Below are 19,396 nucleotides of genomic sequence, written 5' to 3' on the forward strand. Positions count from 1 at the left end.
TCCCAGGTTCAATACCCGTCAAGGGCACATGCCCGGGTTTGGTCTCGATCCCCAGTAAAGGGTGTGTAGGAGGCAGCCGATCAATGATTCCCTCTCATCATTGATGTTTCTATCTCTCTCACCCTCTCCCTTCCTCTCTGAAATCAATAAAAATATTTTTTAAAAATAAATAAATAAAATACATTAATCCCCTGCCCCACCCTTCTCCAGTCTCAATTCTCATTTCCAAAGACAATTCTTTTACACATTTTAGATGGCAGTTCTGTCATTTGTGTTCTTAAATAACACTTCTAATTCAAATTTCCCACTTTTTAAGACATGACCTATTGCCTCCCTGCTATGGAAGATGAAGATTTAATGCCCTTTTATCTACTCCCATCAAACACATTTTGCATCCTCCCTCCCAGTTTAGTTAGAATATTTTGTTGTTGTGGCGTCATTATTCAGTGTTTAATGATTATGACTATGTAACTATTCAAAGTTGGGCCTTGAAGTGTGCCCACTAAGGAAATAGGACGATGGAAGCTGGGAGAGCAGTTGAGTCCTCTAAACTTTAGAGTCTAAAGAAACAAGTTTGGAGGAAGAAGAACAGAAGGCCACGCCTGGGGATGTATGGAGGCGCCTCTGAAGGGAGGAGTGGTCCTGGGGTGGGAGGGAGAATAGAAATCCCTGCCAAGGAAGCCCAGGTGATTGGTTAACAAGGGCTAACAATGTCAAATACTGCTCTGAGGTCCAAGGACTTAACATAAAAACAGACTATTGTACACTGCGATCTCACACGGTCCTGGGTCCTCACCCCCCAGAGAGGATTTTCCAAAAGCAATGGGAACAGCACAGAACCAGGTCTAGGTGAGCAAACCACCTGTCTGTGGCTTTTTGCTCTTTCTTATTCTCTGGTAGGCAGAAGGCTTCGTTACCAGGTAGAATTCGTGCAATACCAGAGATATACTCATACTAACAATTGTTGTTTATCTGAAACAAATTTAACTGGTGTCCTGTGTCTTTATGTGTTAACCCCAGCAACATCAGGAGGCTAGCCTTGGACAAAGGCTGGGAGGCATCTCAGCCTTGCAAATTGAGACTTTGCTGTTGGCCACTCCCACCAGGCCCCTGCCATTTTGGGGGAGCGGAGCCCCAAGGCAGTAAGGTCCAGAGGGTTTACTTAGGAGACCCACGGCAGGAGACAGCAGGATTTTTTAATGTCCCTCAGGTCAGAAACCACCAAAGTCCATTCGAAAAAGGGGGCTGGGTGAGTTAATGTCTTCATTAGATCCCAGGGGCTAATCTGGCACCATGAAAAGCACTCAAATGATCCCTGGGCTTCTCAGAGCCTGTTCTCTTGTGGGGAAATGAGGTCACGTCTACATCTCCGGGGTGAGAACAGAAAGAGACTTCTATGTCCTTCCGGTGCAATTTTTACCACAAGCACGGATTACTTTTATTATCAGCCAAAGGCAGTAAAGACATTTCCACATTGTAAATAAAATAAAATAAAGTAAGGCTTCAGTGGGCCAGAAATCTATGAGGCCCCTCCAAAGCTAAGATTCTGAAATTCTAAGTAATTTCTTGTTCTTTATTTGCATGTCATTTTAGGAGCATGCAGAAATGCAGCCTTGTTGTGGATTTTTTGCTTTTATTCCCCTAAGGATTCTGAACTCAGCCACTCACTACTCCTGCCCTCTACCCTGAATGTTGCCCCCCACTGGGAAGCACATCACGGCCCTGCTCTCAGAGGACTTGCTTCGGTCTGGCCAGGCCCAAAAGTCTAGGCTCATGTCTGACCTGGAGGACTCCCCAGATGACCTGTTCTGAAGCCCAGGAAAGGGCTCAGGTGAGAGCTTCCTGTGGTAGCTCCTGGGCCCCCATCAGAGCAGACCTGGGAGTCTAGGGAGCTTGTGTCTTAACAAATCCTGAAAGGGGAGGCGTGACCTCACACTCAGGGACAACCGTCTCTTTCCCAGCACATTAGAATCCACCCCCCTAGAAAGAGCCCCACTGGAGGGTCCCGGGGGGAGGATGGAAAATGCCCCATCCACATGCAGCATGTGGATGCAGAAGAGTGAGGGCCCGCTCATGGGCCACTCAAGCCTGAGTGAGCCCTAGTTCCACCTCCTAGCAGCCTTGTGACCTTGGGCAAGTCACTTAATTGACCTGGGCTGTCCTGAGGGTCAAATGGGATAGCCAATGCAAACCCTCAGGGGTGCTGGGCAATGCTGGACGAAGTCACCGGAAGTCAGTTTTCTCTTTTTAATCCTCTGCAGAATCCAGAGGCGGTCCTTTGGCCAGAAAGAAGGAGCTTTTCATCTGCTGTGCCCCCAGGCCCCCAAAATGCTCTGGAAGTTTCCTCCACCCTCAAAGGATACCCTCCCTGCTTCCTGCCAAGCGAGGGGCACTAGCAGCCACTGGAGCAGCGACTGGGCCTCCCAGCTCAGACGAAGCGCCTGGCCCACGACCTTGGAAGAACCTGGGAGAGAGCTTCACCAGGCGACAGTACTTTTCCACTGCACTGCTCAGGCCACCTCAGCTGGCTTTCTGCTGTGCAGACAGGAGGCAAAGCGAGCCAGGCCGCCCCATCAGGAACCCACCCAAAACCACTCTAAGACTTGGGGGTAAGGACACGCTGTGCTGAGCGGCAGGGGGAATCCTAGAAAGAAGAGGGGGAGCGCTAATGCGGCTCTGGGAGCTTAGAGACCACCAGTGAGGCCAGAGAAATCGGCATTGGCAAAGCCCTTCCTACACTGCAGGCGGTTCCTACTCCTTATCCGCCCCTCCCACCCCCACCGCTCCAGTAATAATGATTAAATCCGTTCTAGCGCGCCTGTGCTGGGTCTCGGGCTTGGAGCAGCGCTAGCTTGCGAGGGGGTGGAGAGAGAGGAGGGCGAGGGGAGGGGACAAGAAAGCTAGCGGTCCGCCCGGTGATGCAGGCAGCCCTGGGAGGTGGAGCCGCGAGCCTGAGGAGTCCCCACCGCAGTCGCGCTCCGTCTACCCCACGGAGCAGCAGCCGCCAGCCCCAGCTCCGGAGACCTCAAACTGAGGCGTCAGGGACCGCGGGATCCACCCTGTTCAGGCCTGGGGGCGCCTCCACCACGCCCAGCCCCTACCCCTCCCAGCTTCCCGGACGGCTGAGCGACTCCCGGGGGAAGCCGCTCCCGGACGCTCGGCCACCGCCCGAGCATCTCGGCTGCCAGCCCGGCTGGGCACCGGGCATCTGCGAAGCTAGCCCTGTTTGGCACTGGCCATCTCTGGGAACCTACCGTCTCGGGCGCCGCCCAGCTTCTTGCGACTCCCGAGCCGGGGACTTCGCGCCCTCCCCGACCCCGGCCGCTGGGCAGGACGCCTGTGAGCTTCCGGCGACCCCAGCCCCTTCGGCCGCCGCCGCGATGCTGCCCTGGAGACGGAACAAATTCGTGCTGGTGGAGGATGAGGCCAAGTGCAAGGCGAAGAGCCTGAGCCCTGGGCTTACCTACACGTCGCTGCTCTCCAGCTTCCTACGTTCCTGCCCGGACCTGCTGCCCGACTGGCCGCTGGAGCGCCTGGGCCGCGTGTTCCGCAGCCGGAGGCAGAAAGTGGAGCTGAACAGGGAGGACCCGACCTACACCGTGTGGTACCTGGGCAACGCCGTCACCCTGCACGCCAAGGGCGAGGGCTGCACCGACGACGCCGTGAGCAAGATCTGGGCGCGCTGCGGGCCGGGCGGGGGCACCAAGATGAAGCTGACGCTGGGGCCACACGGCATCCGCATGCAGCCGTGCGAGCGCAGCGCCACGGGGGGATCCGGGGGCCGCCGGCCCGCGCACACCTACCTGCTGCCGCGCATCACCTACTGCACGGCGGACGGGCGCCACCCGCGCGTCTTCGCCTGGGTCTACCGCCACCAGGCGCGCCACAAGGCCGTGGTGCTGCGCTGCCACGCCGTGCTGCTGGCGCGGGCGCACAAGGCGCGCGCCCTGGCCCGCCTGCTCCGCCAGACCGCGCTGGCGGCCTTCAGCGACTTCAAGCGCCTGCAGCGCCAGAGCGACGCGCGCCACGTGCGCCAGCAGCACCTCCGCGCCGGGGGCGCCGCCGCCTCTGTGCCCCGCGCGCCGCTACGCCGGCAGCTCAACGCCAAGTGCGCCTACCGGCCACCACCCGCCGAGCGCGGCCGTGGGGTGCCGCGCCTCAGCAGTATCCAGGAGGAGGACGAGGAGGAGGATCAGGACACGGAGGAGCGCCAGGAGGGAGCCCCCCAGCCCGAGCGGTCCGAGGTGCTCAGCCTGACCCGGGAGCTGAGGACGTGCAGCCTGCGGGGCGCCCCAGCGCCTCCGCTGCCCGCACAGCCCCGCCGCTGGAAGGCCGGCCTGAGGGAGCGGGCGGGCCAGGCGCGCTGAGAGCGGACCCGGCAGGACTCCCGGCCCCAGACCCGGCCGGCCAGACACAGCCTCCAACCCCGGCCCTACCCGCTTGGCTCCTCCCTGGCTCCTGGCCCTTGCCTCCCTCGTGGTCTCCGCTGTCTGTTCTGCGCCTCATCCTGCCTCAGGGTGACGCCTGATATGCCCTTGATTATTTGGGGACAAGTTGGGGGGAGGAATAGCCAATGTTCACCTGTCTCTCCCCCCCACCCCCCGCCTCAATCCGGAGTTTCTGGGAGCCCTCCATTGTGGAATTGCCTCCTACGCTTTACACCAATCTCTTTGATAGACAAAAAAAAAAATCCTCTCAAGATAAGGGGGGAGAAGTTTCCAGAAACCCAGGAGGGTGGCCTTGGACCTTGGCCAGGTGGAGGCAGTGGCCCTGCCCTTGACAGTCTAGCCTTTCTCCCTGGGATGAGGACGACCCAGGTGAGGCATTCTTGTAAGGGAAGAATAGTGGCTCTGGGAATTGAGGCCAGCCCCAAGATGGGAACTGAGTCTGCTGCCTACACAAAAGGAAAACTTCGCAGGCCCTATGCCTGGCCTCTCTACCCCCTGGAGAGCTTCTGGGACTTCACTGTTCCTCCTCTGGAGAAGACTGGGATGGTTCTACCAACCCAAACAACAGATTAGGCCAGTAACCGCTGTTTGCACCAAGCCTGTGCCCGCACCTGGCATCCCCACAGGACTCCTCATCCACCCCATCTCTCTGCAGACAGATGTGTGTGGTTCCCCACTAGGTGCCCCACAACCAGGACCAAGCCAGGGCCTCCAGAGGAGGTAAGGAGAACCTTTGGCAGGGGTTTGGGGACACTGGCTACCCAGAAAGTGGATGTAGGTGGGATGGCCCCGAGTGGAGGCTTGTCAGAGCAGGTGGGACCTGCCAGCAGCTGGATTCTCAAAGCAGGGTGAGGAAGGAGGGTGCGTTTCCCCAACAGAGGGAGTGGGCCCCTTGCCCAGGCGTCTGTCAACAAGGTCACAAAAAGCCCAAAGATCTATGTGTCACCAACTGATCCTTGTAAATAAAGTGGATTTGCTTTTTCAGCCTTGTCATCATTCCTGTGTTGTGTTTGATGCCAGGCCTGCTGGGGGTGAAAAGATTCTCATCAGAACCCTAAAGGAAAGGAGAAGACCCCAGAAAGAGGCCCCTTTAGCAGCTGGGACCAACTCTCAGGGTTGGGGAGGTAGGAGGGCTATGCCAGGAAGCTGTTCCCTGGATGTCAGGGAATGAGACAGGAGCAGGTGCCTCGTCTGCAGATCACGTGTGTCAAGCCCTGGAGGAGTGCCCACTGTCTGTTTCAGCCTCCCAGAGTGTGTCTCCTCCTGGGTCCTCAGATGCAAGTGTCTCTGGGACATTGGGCAGAAAGACAGCACTGGGCAGGGGGCTTCTTGTCAGCTATGTATCTTTGAGAAGATTCCTGTGTCTATCAAAACATGTTATGTACACTGTCTCCTCGGGGCTGAGACAGGAGGCAGACTGTAAAGGAGAGCGGGGGCGGCGGGGGGGCTGGCTGGCTGGCATGGCTCAGTGGTGCACCTGCGCACCCGAGTCTCGGGTTCGATCCCCAGTCAAGGGCTTGTACCCAGGTGGCAGGTTTGATCCCCAGCCCCGGGGGAGGCCACCAATCGATGTGTCTCTTTCACATCTCTCTCTCTCATCCTCCCCATCTCTCTCTCATCCTCCTCCACCCACTAACACGCTCTCTAAAAATCAATGGAAAAAAATACACTGAGGTGAAGATTAACAACAAAAATAGGAGAGGGGTGGGCAGCCCAATTTTTTTCAGAGGAGCTGGAGAAATCTGTCCAGACCTTTGTGGCGGTGCGCACCTTGAGGTGGGAAAGCTTCTGTAGTCCGTGCTGAGCTGGGCACTGATCCCAGAGTTATCCAGAGCCCAGACGAGTGGCCTCTGCAATCGCCAGTGAGCATGATTGTTCTGTTTCCTGGAGCTGCGGGAACAGGGGGTGCCACTGCCACTTCGCCCTGGGGATCCCAGGCATGGTCCAGGGACTTTGGAGGGGTCAGCTGGGGTTGGCTCCACATGTTCAGGGTGGGGAGGGGTGACAAGGATGCCCTGCATGGTCATTGCTTCCCTCTTATGTCGTGACAAGAGGTTTGTTGGTGTTTCTCCACATTGGCAGAAGGAGAAAAGGAAGTAGGAAGATGTCAGACCTGGGAGAGGAGGATGGGCTGTGGGCAAGGCAGCCACTGGGGTGTGAGACCTCCTCACCCAGAAACAGGGTCACGAGCATGTCCTCTTTAACCAGGTTCGTGCTGCAGACATTCACTCAGCGCCTGCCTGGGACAGGCACCGAACTAGGCTCTGGAGTCCAGGGCTCCCTCCCTTGTGGCTCCTACAGTCTCAAGTGAGATGCACATGATTAAAGGAGCAGTTGCTATGCCTGTTCTCCACTTTTCTCTGGCAGCCTCCCAAAACAGACACACACACACACACACACACACACACACACACACACACACACACACAGCCACCTCCTTCCTTCTCTTGCTCACCCTCTGCTCTGTAGACCCAGAGTTAGAAGGCCCAGGTGAGAGGACTGTCTCTGTTTCCTTACCTCCTGGGTGACACTGAGCAACTCATTCAGCCTCTCTGAGCCTCAGCCTTATCAGTGGTAAAATGGGGAGAGTATTTACCTTGCAGGCTGACTGTCAGAATTAAATAGAATCACGTCTTTGAAAATGCTTTGGTAAATAATAAAATGCCCAGCACATGTGGAGAATTATCATTTTACCCAGACAGGTGCCTTCCCCCAACTCCCCTCTCCCTGGCAGCAGTGGACCTGGGATTAATGATGAGATAAGCCACCCGTGAGCCAACTGCCCCCAGGTCGCAGAGTGGGGTGTTTGGTGCTCCAGCCCCAGGCCCCAGGCATCATTGCTACCAAGAGAGGGAGACAAAACCCGGGAAACCAGGCCCACTGCCGTCTTCCCTGATCTTAGACCAAAATGGAGACGAGCCCTGAACCACTCACTGGCCAAGCGGTCTGGTGCCCCTTCGTCTCTTCTCCTGGCTTCAGCTTCCCCGCCTGTAAAATGAAGATTGGGAGGAGGTGGACAGTGGTTTTCAAACTGTGTTCCTCCGAGTCCTAGATTTCCCAGGGGTACCCTTGGAGCTGGGACCCATGGGAGATGGAGTGGGGAGCCTCTCTGTTTTTTCCTTGGGGTTCCTGTAATTCTCTTTGAATAATGGGATCCTATAGATATTTCTTTTTAAGTTCAAATCACTGAGTGACATGCTCTCTAAACTTCCCTTCCAGCCCGGATGCCATATGTGTCTAAGGGCTGATAGGCCTGAGATGTAATGTTGGAGGGTGTACAGGTGGCAATGGAGGGCTTGCCGAGAACAGGCAGCCCAGGGCAATGTGGGAAGTGTGACCCCGGCTAGGACAGCCACTTGGGGTCAAGACTCTTCCTGGGACCTCTGGGGCCTGATTCCCAGCTCTCTCCAACCGACTCCAGAGGGCTAGGCTGTGACTGATGTGATTTATGCCACAGCTCACAGCTCACAGCTCACAGATCAATGGGCCGGCCCACCCACCAGTGCCATCCTGACCACTGCTTCTCTTCCATGCGTGGACCTGTCCCCGTTCACCGGACAGAGCCACTATTCCCACCATTAGGCTTGTACCCATGCTATTCTCGTGACCTGGAATGTCCTTCCCTCGGGCTGTGCATTTGCAAATCCTACCCTCTCTTCAAGCCCCAGCTCAAACTCCACCTCCTTGAATCTTGCCTTAATGCACACCCCTTGTCCACTCCTGCCAAATCTGGGGGTGACTCTTCTCAAACTCACTCAGGACGTGGCCTGTGCTTCCTCGTGGTCCTCGTGTTACTAGTACACCTGGGTTGACTGTTGCTGGGTAAGTGTCTTGTCTCTCCTACTGATCCATCTTCATTTTCCCGTCCCCTCCAGTACCTTGACCACGGCAGGGCAGGGAGTCGGTGCTCAGTGATAGTCTGTTGAATGAATGCATGAATGAATGAGTCAGATGGATAGGCCATCGTGAAACAGGAAAGTAAGTGGGTGGAGAAGCATTCCCTCTGCCAAGCTTCTGCCCTGAGATGCTGAAGAACTATCCTTAGACGCCCTGCTCAAACAGACGGCTATTCTTAGGGAGAAAATCAGCAGCCTAAGAGATGAGGCCAGGGTGGGAAACTGAGGCCTCTATCCGTAGGATGAGGCCTTCCCACTCTCTGAACTAGTCCAACCCCCGGCACAGGGCTGACACTCAAAATACAGAGCAGCTCCTGGCGGCGGCCAACCACCCTCCAGATGTGCAGCTGGGCAGCGAAGGGCCATCCAGACAGCTGCAGGCTCTAACACACAGGCGGTCCAACCTGGGCTTGGGCCTCAGTGAGACCTGGATGCTGGTGCCCGCTCTGCCACCTGATGGCTGTATAACTGCTGAAGGCCTTGATTTTCCATCTGTAAAAACAGGGCTAGGTGAGTCTAAACCTTATATAGTTATTGGGAGAAAGAAGTAAGGTGGTGCATTTGAGTAACTGATTTATAACAATGCTTGATGCACCCAATAAGTGATAGGTACTATTGTTGTTTGTTATTATCATCTTAACAAATGCACCCCCTAACTGACATCTCCGGGATTAGGAGATCAGGTGCCTGGTCTCTGAAACACTAAATATGTTGCTTGTTCCTGCCCCGGGGTGCCTACATGCCTGCAGTCCCATTCATCTCTAAATCATGGTAACAGATTCAACCACAGGTTGTCTTATTTCTGTCTCTAGTTGTTCAACTGATATAAGCCTGATTGCCTTAACGCTAGATTCGACCCAATATCTTAAGCTTTCTGTACATCCTTTTCCCCATAGCACCCAGCACAATGCCAGGCACATAGTAAAGCACCTAGAGGTGGATGGATGGATGGATGGATGGATGGATGGATGGATGGATGGGTGAGTGAAACGCCGCTGTTAGCTGCAATGTTGGCAGGTAGCCTCCCCAGCCAAGGTCTTCAGAAAGCAGGATGTCATTCCTTTGTGAGGGATGAGTCAGCTTTCCCCTCTCCTCCAGCCCTGTTTGCCCTTAGCTATAGGCTATGGGGAAGAGGAAGATGCTACTGGCTTAGGGACCAGCTGGTCCCCGGTAAAGGACAGCTGAAAAGGATTGAAGAGGCTAACATGCAAATCTGGCCAGTCTCTGAACCAGAACTGTCCTCTCTCTCCCTTTGCCCCACTGCCTGCCTGTCCATAAAGCACATATGGGTTTGTTGACTGATCCGGAATGACTGAGTTTAATCACTGCTCAAAAGTGGGAAGGACATGGGGCAGGCAAGCAATTAAAGGGAAGCTGGAATTCAAGCCATCCTAAAGGAAACTTCCACTGGGAAGACTGAGCCAGTACTGCTGCCTGCTGGGACCCTTGACAAGAAGGCTAGAGGAGTTGCTGTGCTGGAATGCTCAGGTAGACCTTGTTTTTGCCTGCCCAGTACCCATCCCTCCCTCACTTCATGGTAGGGATTGCTTCCTCCCGCTCCTGGCACAGATCTAAACTCTCCCGTTCCCCCCTGCACTGAGGTGTGGTCATGTGACTGTCACTGCCAGGCCTGGGCTGTGCAAAACTTAACTTCTGCCTTATCCTCCTGCCTACCTGCTGGATGTCCTTCATGTTGAAGATGACAACGACCTCCACCAGCCTGGGACGCTGAATGGCCATATGAAGTTGAGCCCCACCACTGCCACCAATGGGAGCAAGAAATAAAATGTTATTGTGCTAGTCACTGACAGTAAAGGTTGCTTGTAGCAGCACAGAGCTTACCTTGACCAACACACTCTTCTTGTGACCCACTGCCCTGATGCCCCTGGTGAAACCACAGTTCCCCACTCTTGGTTACTGGGGTTCTAGCAGAGGTGACTTTACACACTTGGGCTCCAGGGGAGGATATGTGATCCAGACCTGAGCAATCAGAATATCCCACCTCCTCAGCCCCAGAGATCGGCTCCAGGATGAGCGTGTGAGATGATCAGAACCAACGGAACTGAATTCTGGGACTTTGTTGAAACTGTTGGGAAGAGAGACACTCTCTTTCTGGTGGAGCTGCTGAGAGGTGGGGAGTATGCCTGGTGTCACTGGCAGCTCTCTTGCCCCCAGGAGGAAAGGGGGCCTGCACAGTGGACAGCAGAGCAGGACGTGGAGAGCGAGACAACGTCCCATGACATTGCTTGAGCCCCTGAATCCCAACAGGCCTGCCCAGATCTGTCCCTGGAGTTTTCAATTCACTGAGCCAATAAGTTGTACTTTTAGCTTAAGTCAGTTGGGCTTTCTGTCCATTGAATCTGAGAAAGCCCCGCCCTGCTGTCACTGTTCTCATCAGGCACCCAGCTCTGGAAAAGGGAGGAGGGGTCATTGAAAAAGCTTCAGGGTCTGTTACAGGGCCTGACTGAGGGACATCCAGCCTGCTCACGAGAGCCAGGAGTTCCCAGGCCCTTTCCCTCCCTGGGGCCACCCGGTCTTCCATCCTGGCTGCCTCTCACCCACCTTCCCAGTCTCCTCTCCATGGAGCAGCCCCCTTGCCTGTCCCTCTGTGCCTTCCATCAGCACATGGCTCTGTGCCTGGCTCCACATGCCTCCTCCTCAGTCTGACCAAAGCCTCAGGCCTTCCTTCAAGTGCTAGAACCTGAGGCTGATGGGTCGGCCCAGCCTCTGGGTGTCACCCCAGATCAGGAATCCACTCTGGTCACTCAGCTGCAATTGGGAGTGCGATCACTAGATGAAATTTGGTCTACTACGCCCATTTCTTGGGGGACCTTCAGTAGGGAGGGGATGCCTCTGATGATGGAGCATGGCTGAGTGGGCTGATCTCAAAGGCAAAGGCCTGGAATTGCCATTTCTTTCTTTTAAAAAAAAAGTTTATTGATTGATTTTATTTTATTATTTTTAATATATTTTTATTGATTTCAGAGAGGATGGGAGAGGGAGAGAGATGGAAACATCAGTGATGAGAGAGAATCGTTGATCAGCTGCCTATTGCATGTCCTCTATTGGGGATCCAGCCTGCAACCTGGGCATGTGCCCTGACTGGGCATTGAACTGTGACCTCCTGGTTCATAGGTCAATGTTCAACCACTGAGCCACACTGGCTGGGCTATTTACTGATTTTAGAGATTTTGTCCCAATTATTTAAGTATTCATTGGTTGATTCTCGTATGTGCCCTGGCCAGAGATCGAACCCACAACCTTGGTGTATCAGGATGACACTCTAATCAACTGAGCTACCCGGCCAGTCAGGACCCTTTCTTTATTCTGGGATGTGGGCAAGTCACTAAACTGCTCTAAATCTCCATTTTCTCTGTTATATGGATATAATATTCCCTGCATTCCTGCCTCAGAGGGTTCTTCTGAGGGACCATTCAAATGGAATAGAATTCGTGGGGACTTTGAAAAGCATCAAAAATCATACAAGAGCCAGGGGCAGGGTGCTTCCTTATTGGCACTAAGACAAGAAAACTGGGGGGAGGCGGCTCAGTAACATCCAGGTCTAAGGCTCCTATTTAGAGGAAGCAGCCCACTGCCCAGGAAGTGAGCACAGGCAGCAGTGAGGGAGGTTTTAAACAGACATCTGCGGGGATTTCCTGGAGGGGAGGATGACATGACCAGGAAACAGCTTGTGGAGCTCAAACAATAAGCCCCCCACCCCACCCCACACACACACACACACACATACCCCTGCCCCAGGGCGGACCTGAGGGCTGAGTGGCGCATCCATGTCTGCAGCCAGAGACATGGCCAGGGAGGCCCCGGGAGACTCTTGCAGCCGGAGCGGCCTCCGCAGCTCTAACGCAGGACTGGGGAAGAGCTGCCTGGAGCACCTGCTCCCGTGTGGGAATCACGCTTGTGATGTCGTTTGCCTGGACTGCTGGCCTCCGAGGTGATCACTGGCAGCCTCTGAAACAGGGGAGAGGGTCAGTCCAATCAGATCACAGTGGACGCCCACTCACACAGTCCCCAAAGGGCAGAAGACTCGGGGTTTGCTTCACATCAACCCCTCTGCCAAAGTGCACTGACACGCAGGCCTGGACACAGGGTGGGCCCCGGACCTCCGGTCCTTAGGGGATGCACGCACACACGGGGCTGGCTTACCACGGGGTTGAGCATTGCCCACGGAGCAGGGCCTGCTGTTGGTGACAGGAGATGTCTGCGAGGATGGATCCCCTGGTGGTTTGACTCCTTAGAGATGTATTAAATTCTTCTTCCAAGATTATAAAAGCAATACATTTGCAACCAGCGAAACAGCAGCTATGTAAGAAAAACTAATAACACTCTTCTCTAGCCCCCTCTGCTCTCCCATCCCCCAGACCCTCCACCCTCACACAGTCCTGGGCAACTAATGTTACCGACTGGGGATTATTCTCTCCCTCCCGTCTCCTGATGTGCGACATAAACAACCCACATAGACACATACAGAGAGTTTGCCTTTTGGTTTTACAGAAATGGAGTCTTTCTCAGACACATTCTGCAACTTATATCATGAGCCTCCCTCCAGCTCTGTGGATGGAAATTGAACGCATTCTTCTTTTAATAGCTGCACAGTGTATTTGACCGTGCCTGCTAATGCATGTTGAGTTGTCATGTGTTTTTATCTGCTGTATGCAGATCTCTAGACCGCACCGCCTGGGAGAAGGAGCAGACGTAAGCTGAGCATAGCCACGTGTGGGCTGGAAATCAATAGGATCAAGAAGAGTTTACAGGAGTTCCTGGTGCTGGGAAGTCTGCACTGGAAAGGCCCTTAGAATTTGTGGTCCAATCCCTGGTTTACAGAGAAGAAAGGGGATCTGTCCAAGGTCACACAGCTTGCTACTGAAGAATCTGGGGCCATAATTTAGGTCTTCTGACTCCCAGACCGATGTCCTCTCCTCTGGACAGAAGCCGTTAAAATAGCCCTGGCTGCTGCTGTTCAGTGTTAGGGCATCTGCCCACACACCGAAGGGTTGCAGGTTCGATTCCCAGCCAATGGGGACGTACCTGGGTGCAGGTGTTCACTTGGGGCACATGTGGGAGGCAACAAGTCGATGTGTCCCTCTCACATCGATGTTTTTCTCTTTCTCCCCCGCCCTCCTTCCCTTCCACTCTCTCTAAAAAGCAATGGGGGAAAAAATACCCTCAGATTAGGATTAACTAGGATTAACGACAGGGCGGGGCGGGAGGGGCAAAGCTGTTAAAATAAAAATAGGCCCAAGAAAGGTTTATTTCAGCTCACAGATACCCAAATTTTAGGGGTGAAACAAGGAAATGGGATGTATTCAAATCCCACAGAGAATGAATGGCAAAGGAAAGGAGCCTCTTTTTAGACTTTGCCTCCTGCCTCCTCACCAGTCAGGTTCCCCAAACACTTCAATCTCATTTCCGTCTCAGGGTCTTTGCACTTGCCGTTTCCTATGCGGGGACCACACTTCCCTCCGATTTTTGTCTGGCTGCCTCCTTCTCACACATAGATCTCAGCTCAATGTCACCTCTTCAGAGAGGCCCTTCTTGTTTCTCCCCCTACCCCCACACACAACTCAAACTAACCTTGGCCCATCCAGCATCATCTGTCCCATTACTCTGCCTGTTGACTTCACAGTGCTTGTCACTATCTGAAGTGAGCATGTGATTGTTTCCTTGTTCAACAGCCATCTCCCCCATTAGAATAGAGGCTCCATGAGGCAGACACTGTGCCTGTTGAGGGCAGTGCCTGGCACATAGTAGATGCTTAGTAAAGCCAGCCGGCGTGGCTCAGTGGTTGAGCCGTGGACCTGTGAACCAGGAGGTCACAATTCGATTCTGGATCAGGACACATGCCAGGGTTGTGGGCTTGATCCCCAGTGAGGGGCATGCAGGAGACAGCGAATCAATATTTCTCTCTCATCATTGATGTTCCTGTCTCTCCCTCTCTCTTCTTTTCTGAAATCATTAAAAATATATATATTTTTAAAAAACGTTTGACTTGATGGAACCCAAGTCTCCTGACTGCTGGCCCAGTGATGCACCCTCCACGCCAAGGGGTGTCTCTGCTACATCAGGGCTGCAGAGGCTGGTGGCTCTGGCTCCTGGAGAGTGCTGGCTGCCAGCTTCCTAGAGGCTGGGGAGAGGGTAGGGGTCCTAGAGAATTAAAAGACTCAGGTGTGACCGGTCAAAAGGATGCTCTTTTTTTCCACCCTCAAAGCCAGGGCCCGAGCCCCTTTCTGAATCCTCTCCCAGACCCCTCAGGCCACCACCTCTCTCTGCTGCCTTCACCTTCCTCTTTGACCCCCACTTTGCGCTCCCAGCTGGAGCTCAGAGTGGTCTCTCCTCATCTCTCCTCCCTGCCCCAACTCACCTCTTCCCCAAGTGTGCCCTGGCTGCCCATTCTCCTGCCCGCAGGCATTCCTGGTGCCTTCCCCAGGGAGGGGACCTGGACCCCCCCTTCTCCGCTGGGACTGTGGTGTGGAGCACTGTCCACAAGTTCTTGGTCACCAGAGCACCGTGCAGCCTTGGCCAAGCCTCTTTGCTCTGCTGGGCTTTGTCCCCTCCTCTCGGAAATGAAGCACAAGAAGGCTTTAGGTGGGCAGCTCTGCGGCGTGGACACTGAAGTCATTACCTGACAATCGTGTGTGTCCCTCGAAGTCGGGAAAGAGGACCCAGGCTCCCTTCTGTGTTCCACATGAAAATAAATCAAGCTTTGGGTGGGAAACCGGCTTGGTGTCAGCTGCTCTGTGCACAAGGGTGGCACAGGGTGTGAGTGATGTGGCCACGATGGCCTCTTGTCCAGAGGAGAAAACCTCTTGGCTGTCATGGAGTCGGGGCCCTGTCCAGCTGAGTCCAGCCCAAATTGCTCACAAGCATCGTGAACAAATAAAATGGTTGTTCTTTTAAACCGCTCAGTTTAAGGTGGTTTGTAATGCAGCAATCAATTACTGATAACGATGACCTCAAGGGGTGTTTCTGAAGATGAATGAGAAAATGCACAGAAAGCACTTAAAATCTTGTTTGGTACAACATAATAGCTCACTAGGATCTAGTTATTATTATCATCAGATGATTTGGAGCCAAGTTTCTTTGTTTTGAAGCCCTCCCTGTTGGCTTCTTTAGTTATTCAAGTGTAAAGTGAGTTGATGCTAGAGAATTCTGTGAGGTCGCCTTAAATTGGCCTGTGGCGGCTGCGGAGGGGGGAGGGTAAGGGCTGCCTGGGTGGGCTTCAGCCTGACTACTCTAAAATGGGGGAAGAAAGGAAGTTCAGGCAGAGGCCAGGTGACACCAACTGGGAGCTATTTAAGGTCAAGTACCCTATAGAGCAACTCAGGTCTTTTCTGGGGCCCCTGACTTCGCCCTGAACTATACTTTGGGGGCTTCCTCCCTACCTTCCACCTGTTTTTTGTTTTTTTTGTTTTTAACCTCCACTGTGTGCCAGGCACTGGTCTAGTGCCCAGGATACAAGATAGACTTCCATCTGCCATTCTAGATGGACAGACGGATAGACAGGAAACCCATAACGAGTGTTATCAGACAGGGATGAGCGCTCTGAAGGAAAGTGAACAGAGTGAGGGGAGAGAGGATGGGGGAGATGCAGCCAGCAGAGGCTCTCAGAGGAGGTGCCCTCTGAGGATGCCAGGGAAGAGGGGCCCAGGAGAGACAGCAGCCTGTGCAAAGACCCATTGGTGAGAACAACCTTGGATGCCCTGACCGGTTTGGCTCAGTGGATAGAGCGTCGGCCTGCGGACTGAAGGGTCCCAGGTTCGATTCCGGTCAAGGGCATGTACCTTGGTTGCCGGCACATCCCCAGTAGGGGGTGTGCAGGAGGCAGCTGATCGATGTTTCTCTCTCATCAATTCTTCTGGCTCTCTATCCCTCTCCCTTCCTCTCTGTAGAAAATCAATAAAATATATATATTTTTTAAAATAACAACAACCTTGGCAGGGTCGATGTGTCCGGAGGGTGACGGGAGGTGAGCAGGGCATGAGGCTGGAGAGGTGGGTGGGGCCACATAGATCCTGTTGAAGATGTCGGCTTCCCTTCTAAGTAGTGGAAATTTCTGGAGTGTTTGTATTTCCGACAGCTCGCTCAGGCCACTTTTTAAAGAATATAATTGGAAGAGAGAGTAAGAGAGGAAGCAGGAGACCCCGTTAGAGGTCCAGCCAGGAACTGGTGGTGCCTTGGACAAGGGTGATAGTGGTGAAGGTGGGAAGGAGTAGCTGGATTCAAAAACTTTTTAATATTTTGACGCTCTCACCAGAGCATGGTGACAGAGTGAATGTGGAGCTGAGAGAAAGCCAGGCATCGTGAGCTCATAGACAGAGAGAACAGATTGGTGGTTGCCAGATATGGGTGGGGGTTGAGGTGGGCAAATTGGGCCAAGGGAATCCAGAGGTACACACTCCTAGTTATAAAATAAGTCCTGGGGCCAAAACCGGTTTGGCTCAGTGGATAGAGTGTCAGCCTGTGGACTGAAAGGTCCCAGGTTCGATTCCGGTCAAGGGCATGTACCTTGGTTGCGGGCACATCCCCAGTAGAAGGTGTGCAAGAGGCAGCTGATCGATGTTTCTCTCTCATCGATGTTTCTGACTATCTATCCCTCTTCCTTCCTCTCTGTAAAAAATCAATAAAATATATTTAAAAAAAAAAAAGTCCTGGGGGTGTAATATACAGTGTGGTGACTAGAGTTCATAAAACTGTATTGCATTTTTGAAAGTTGCTGAGAGAGTAGATCTGAAAAGTTCTCATCAAACACACACAAGATTTGTAACAATGTGTGGTACTGGATGTTAGCTAGACTTATTGTGGTGATCCTTTCCCAATATATACAAAATCAAATCATTATGTTGTACACCTGAAACAAAAATAACAGTATATGTCCCGAGTATCTGAATTTTAAAAAGAAGGGGAAAGACACAAAACTTAAGTACAATGAATTAGTCAGGGTTCCATCGCAGACAAAATATTCCACCCACCAGGTTTAAAAGGTGAGTCGGTAGTTTCAGAAGGAGTGAGAAGCAGACTCTCGTCCAGGAATAACCCGGCAACGTCATTGAAAAACTGGCCTGCAGGGAAACCTCTGCCACTGCTGACTCAGGAACCTCCCTGTCCAACTTGTCGTTGGGAAAGCTGCCAAGGTAGGAAGGGGCTGACACTCCTGCTCTGAACCAAGAAGCTCAGAACAGATCTGGCACTCGGGCTTCCACCACAGCCGCCTCCAGAGAACAGAAACACCTCCACCACCACGCATCCAGAAGAGCCACGTGGCCACCTCCTCCCAGCACTCAGTTCTACCTGCCATTTCTGGCTCCGCTGCACCTTCCTGGCAGAAGCCAGGTGACATGGAGAGCCTAGCTGCAAGAGAGTCAGTCTGAAACTATCTTCTGCCGCCATGCAGCCTCTAAAGCAGAAGCAGTTACTATGGAAGGAGGTTTGGAGGGGTACTGGGTAGGCTCAGTCTTCAGTATTTGCTACAGTTCACTCTTTAGTTCCTCACCATCCATGCCCATGCTACTTTGCATCTTAAACTTCCAAAAGCACCCACAACCACAGCATGTTACTGCCCAACCTGATGTATCTCAATCAAGAACATTCTTAGCTTTTCTCAAAAAAAGAAAAGAAAAGAAAACCCCAAGTCCCACAGTTACTGCATCCAGCTCCTACCTCCCGGAGTCTGGCTGATATTCTGTATCCCATGCACTAAAATTGTAAAGTTTACCAGCAACAAGCCACCCTATATAAATGGTAGAGAAAGAAAGAAGGACAGTTAGCACCATCAATACATATATGCATGGCATAGCAAAATAAGGGCTGTAAATGATCGTTTCTGCCATGGGTCATGAGGCATTTATCAGAGCTTTCCTCAACTAGCCATTCCATTTTCCCTTCGCCTTCAGTAAGAACCTCACATGGTCAGAGGTTTGAACCCAATGGGATCACCTGAGCTTCATTCAAGAGGAAACTGAACCCATGGTTGTCCTGCTCATACTGGGTTGCTGTGAAAGTAGAAAGTAACCCAGGGGATTTCACGGGATCCAGAGACACACTTCTCCCCGTTCCCATTGTGCAAATGTACTCCCCCTTGATCACCAGAATCAGTCATTCAGCCAACCCTGAGCCACACTCCTCCTTTTCCCCGTTTGTGGGCATGATGAGTCGGAAATGCCCATGTGTCTGTCTCAATTTCCACTTCGTGGGACGCTGTGCTGTGCGCTGGTGGAAATAGTCTTCCTTTACAGACGAAGACCTCTAAATTAGCAGAACCCAAAGTCTTGGGGAGGGAAGCAGAAATGTTGTAAGTTATCCAACCCAAGATTCCCTGATCCATGGATTCTAGAAAAGAGAGAAACATCACCTTGCATTGGCTGCTGGTTCACAGCAGATGCCAACTTTAGACCAACACTTCAGGTTCATACAAGGTTGTCTTCTAGATAATGCTAACTGATTCCCAGTAGGCCATGTCACCAGCCCACAAAGATAGATGGTTCTGGTGATAAGAGCATGTGGCAAGACCAATAAATCTCAAGCTCACCTGCCAATTTACTTTCTTCTTTGGCTGAAAAATGAAGTCTCCGGTCAGAAGCAATGCTCTTTGGACTATCATGACTGTGAATAAGTTACTCAGTAAATCTGCTAATGATGTTGCTGGCGGAAGCATGACAGGCAGAGAATGCAAACCCTTAGCTAGTAAAAAATGCCTGTTCCAAAGCGGACAAATTCATGCTGCCTCCATAATTAAAGGAATCCAGTGTCACCAACCTGCCACCAGGTGGCAGGCTAGTCGTCTCCAGATCAGGTGGACTAGTGAAGGTTCAGAGCCACTGCTGTTGACAGTTGGGCACTTAGCTGTGGTGGGAAGACTAAAACAAAGACTGCTAATAGTCACTCAAAATGCACTGTCCTTTTTTTCCTTAATAAGCTAACCTTGATTTTACTCAGGTCATTGATGTACCCAGCCAAAAGAAAACATTTCCCAACTTCCTTTGCTGCTAGGTGAGACTACATAATTAAGTTCTAGCTAATGATATGCTAAGTAGAAGC

At 52.8% G+C, this 19,396-nt stretch overlaps 1 protein-coding gene across 1 annotated transcript; it reads left to right on the forward strand.

The window, feature by feature from the left end:
• Positions 1-2,883: 2,883 nt before the first annotated feature.
• On the forward strand, positions 2,884-5,432 carry FAM43B (family with sequence similarity 43 member B). The gene has a single exon (XM_080652938.1). The coding sequence runs from the start codon at positions 2,919-2,921 to the stop codon at positions 4,365-4,367; it is 1,449 nt and encodes a 482-aa protein (XP_080509064.1). The 5' UTR covers positions 2,884-2,918; the 3' UTR covers positions 4,368-5,432.
• Positions 5,433-19,396: the final 13,964 nt, after the last annotated feature.

The sequence above is a fragment of the Plecotus auritus genome, assembly GCF_963455305.1.
Source record: "Plecotus auritus genome assembly, chromosome: 2".
Taxonomy (NCBI): domain Eukaryota; kingdom Metazoa; phylum Chordata; class Mammalia; order Chiroptera; family Vespertilionidae; genus Plecotus; species Plecotus auritus.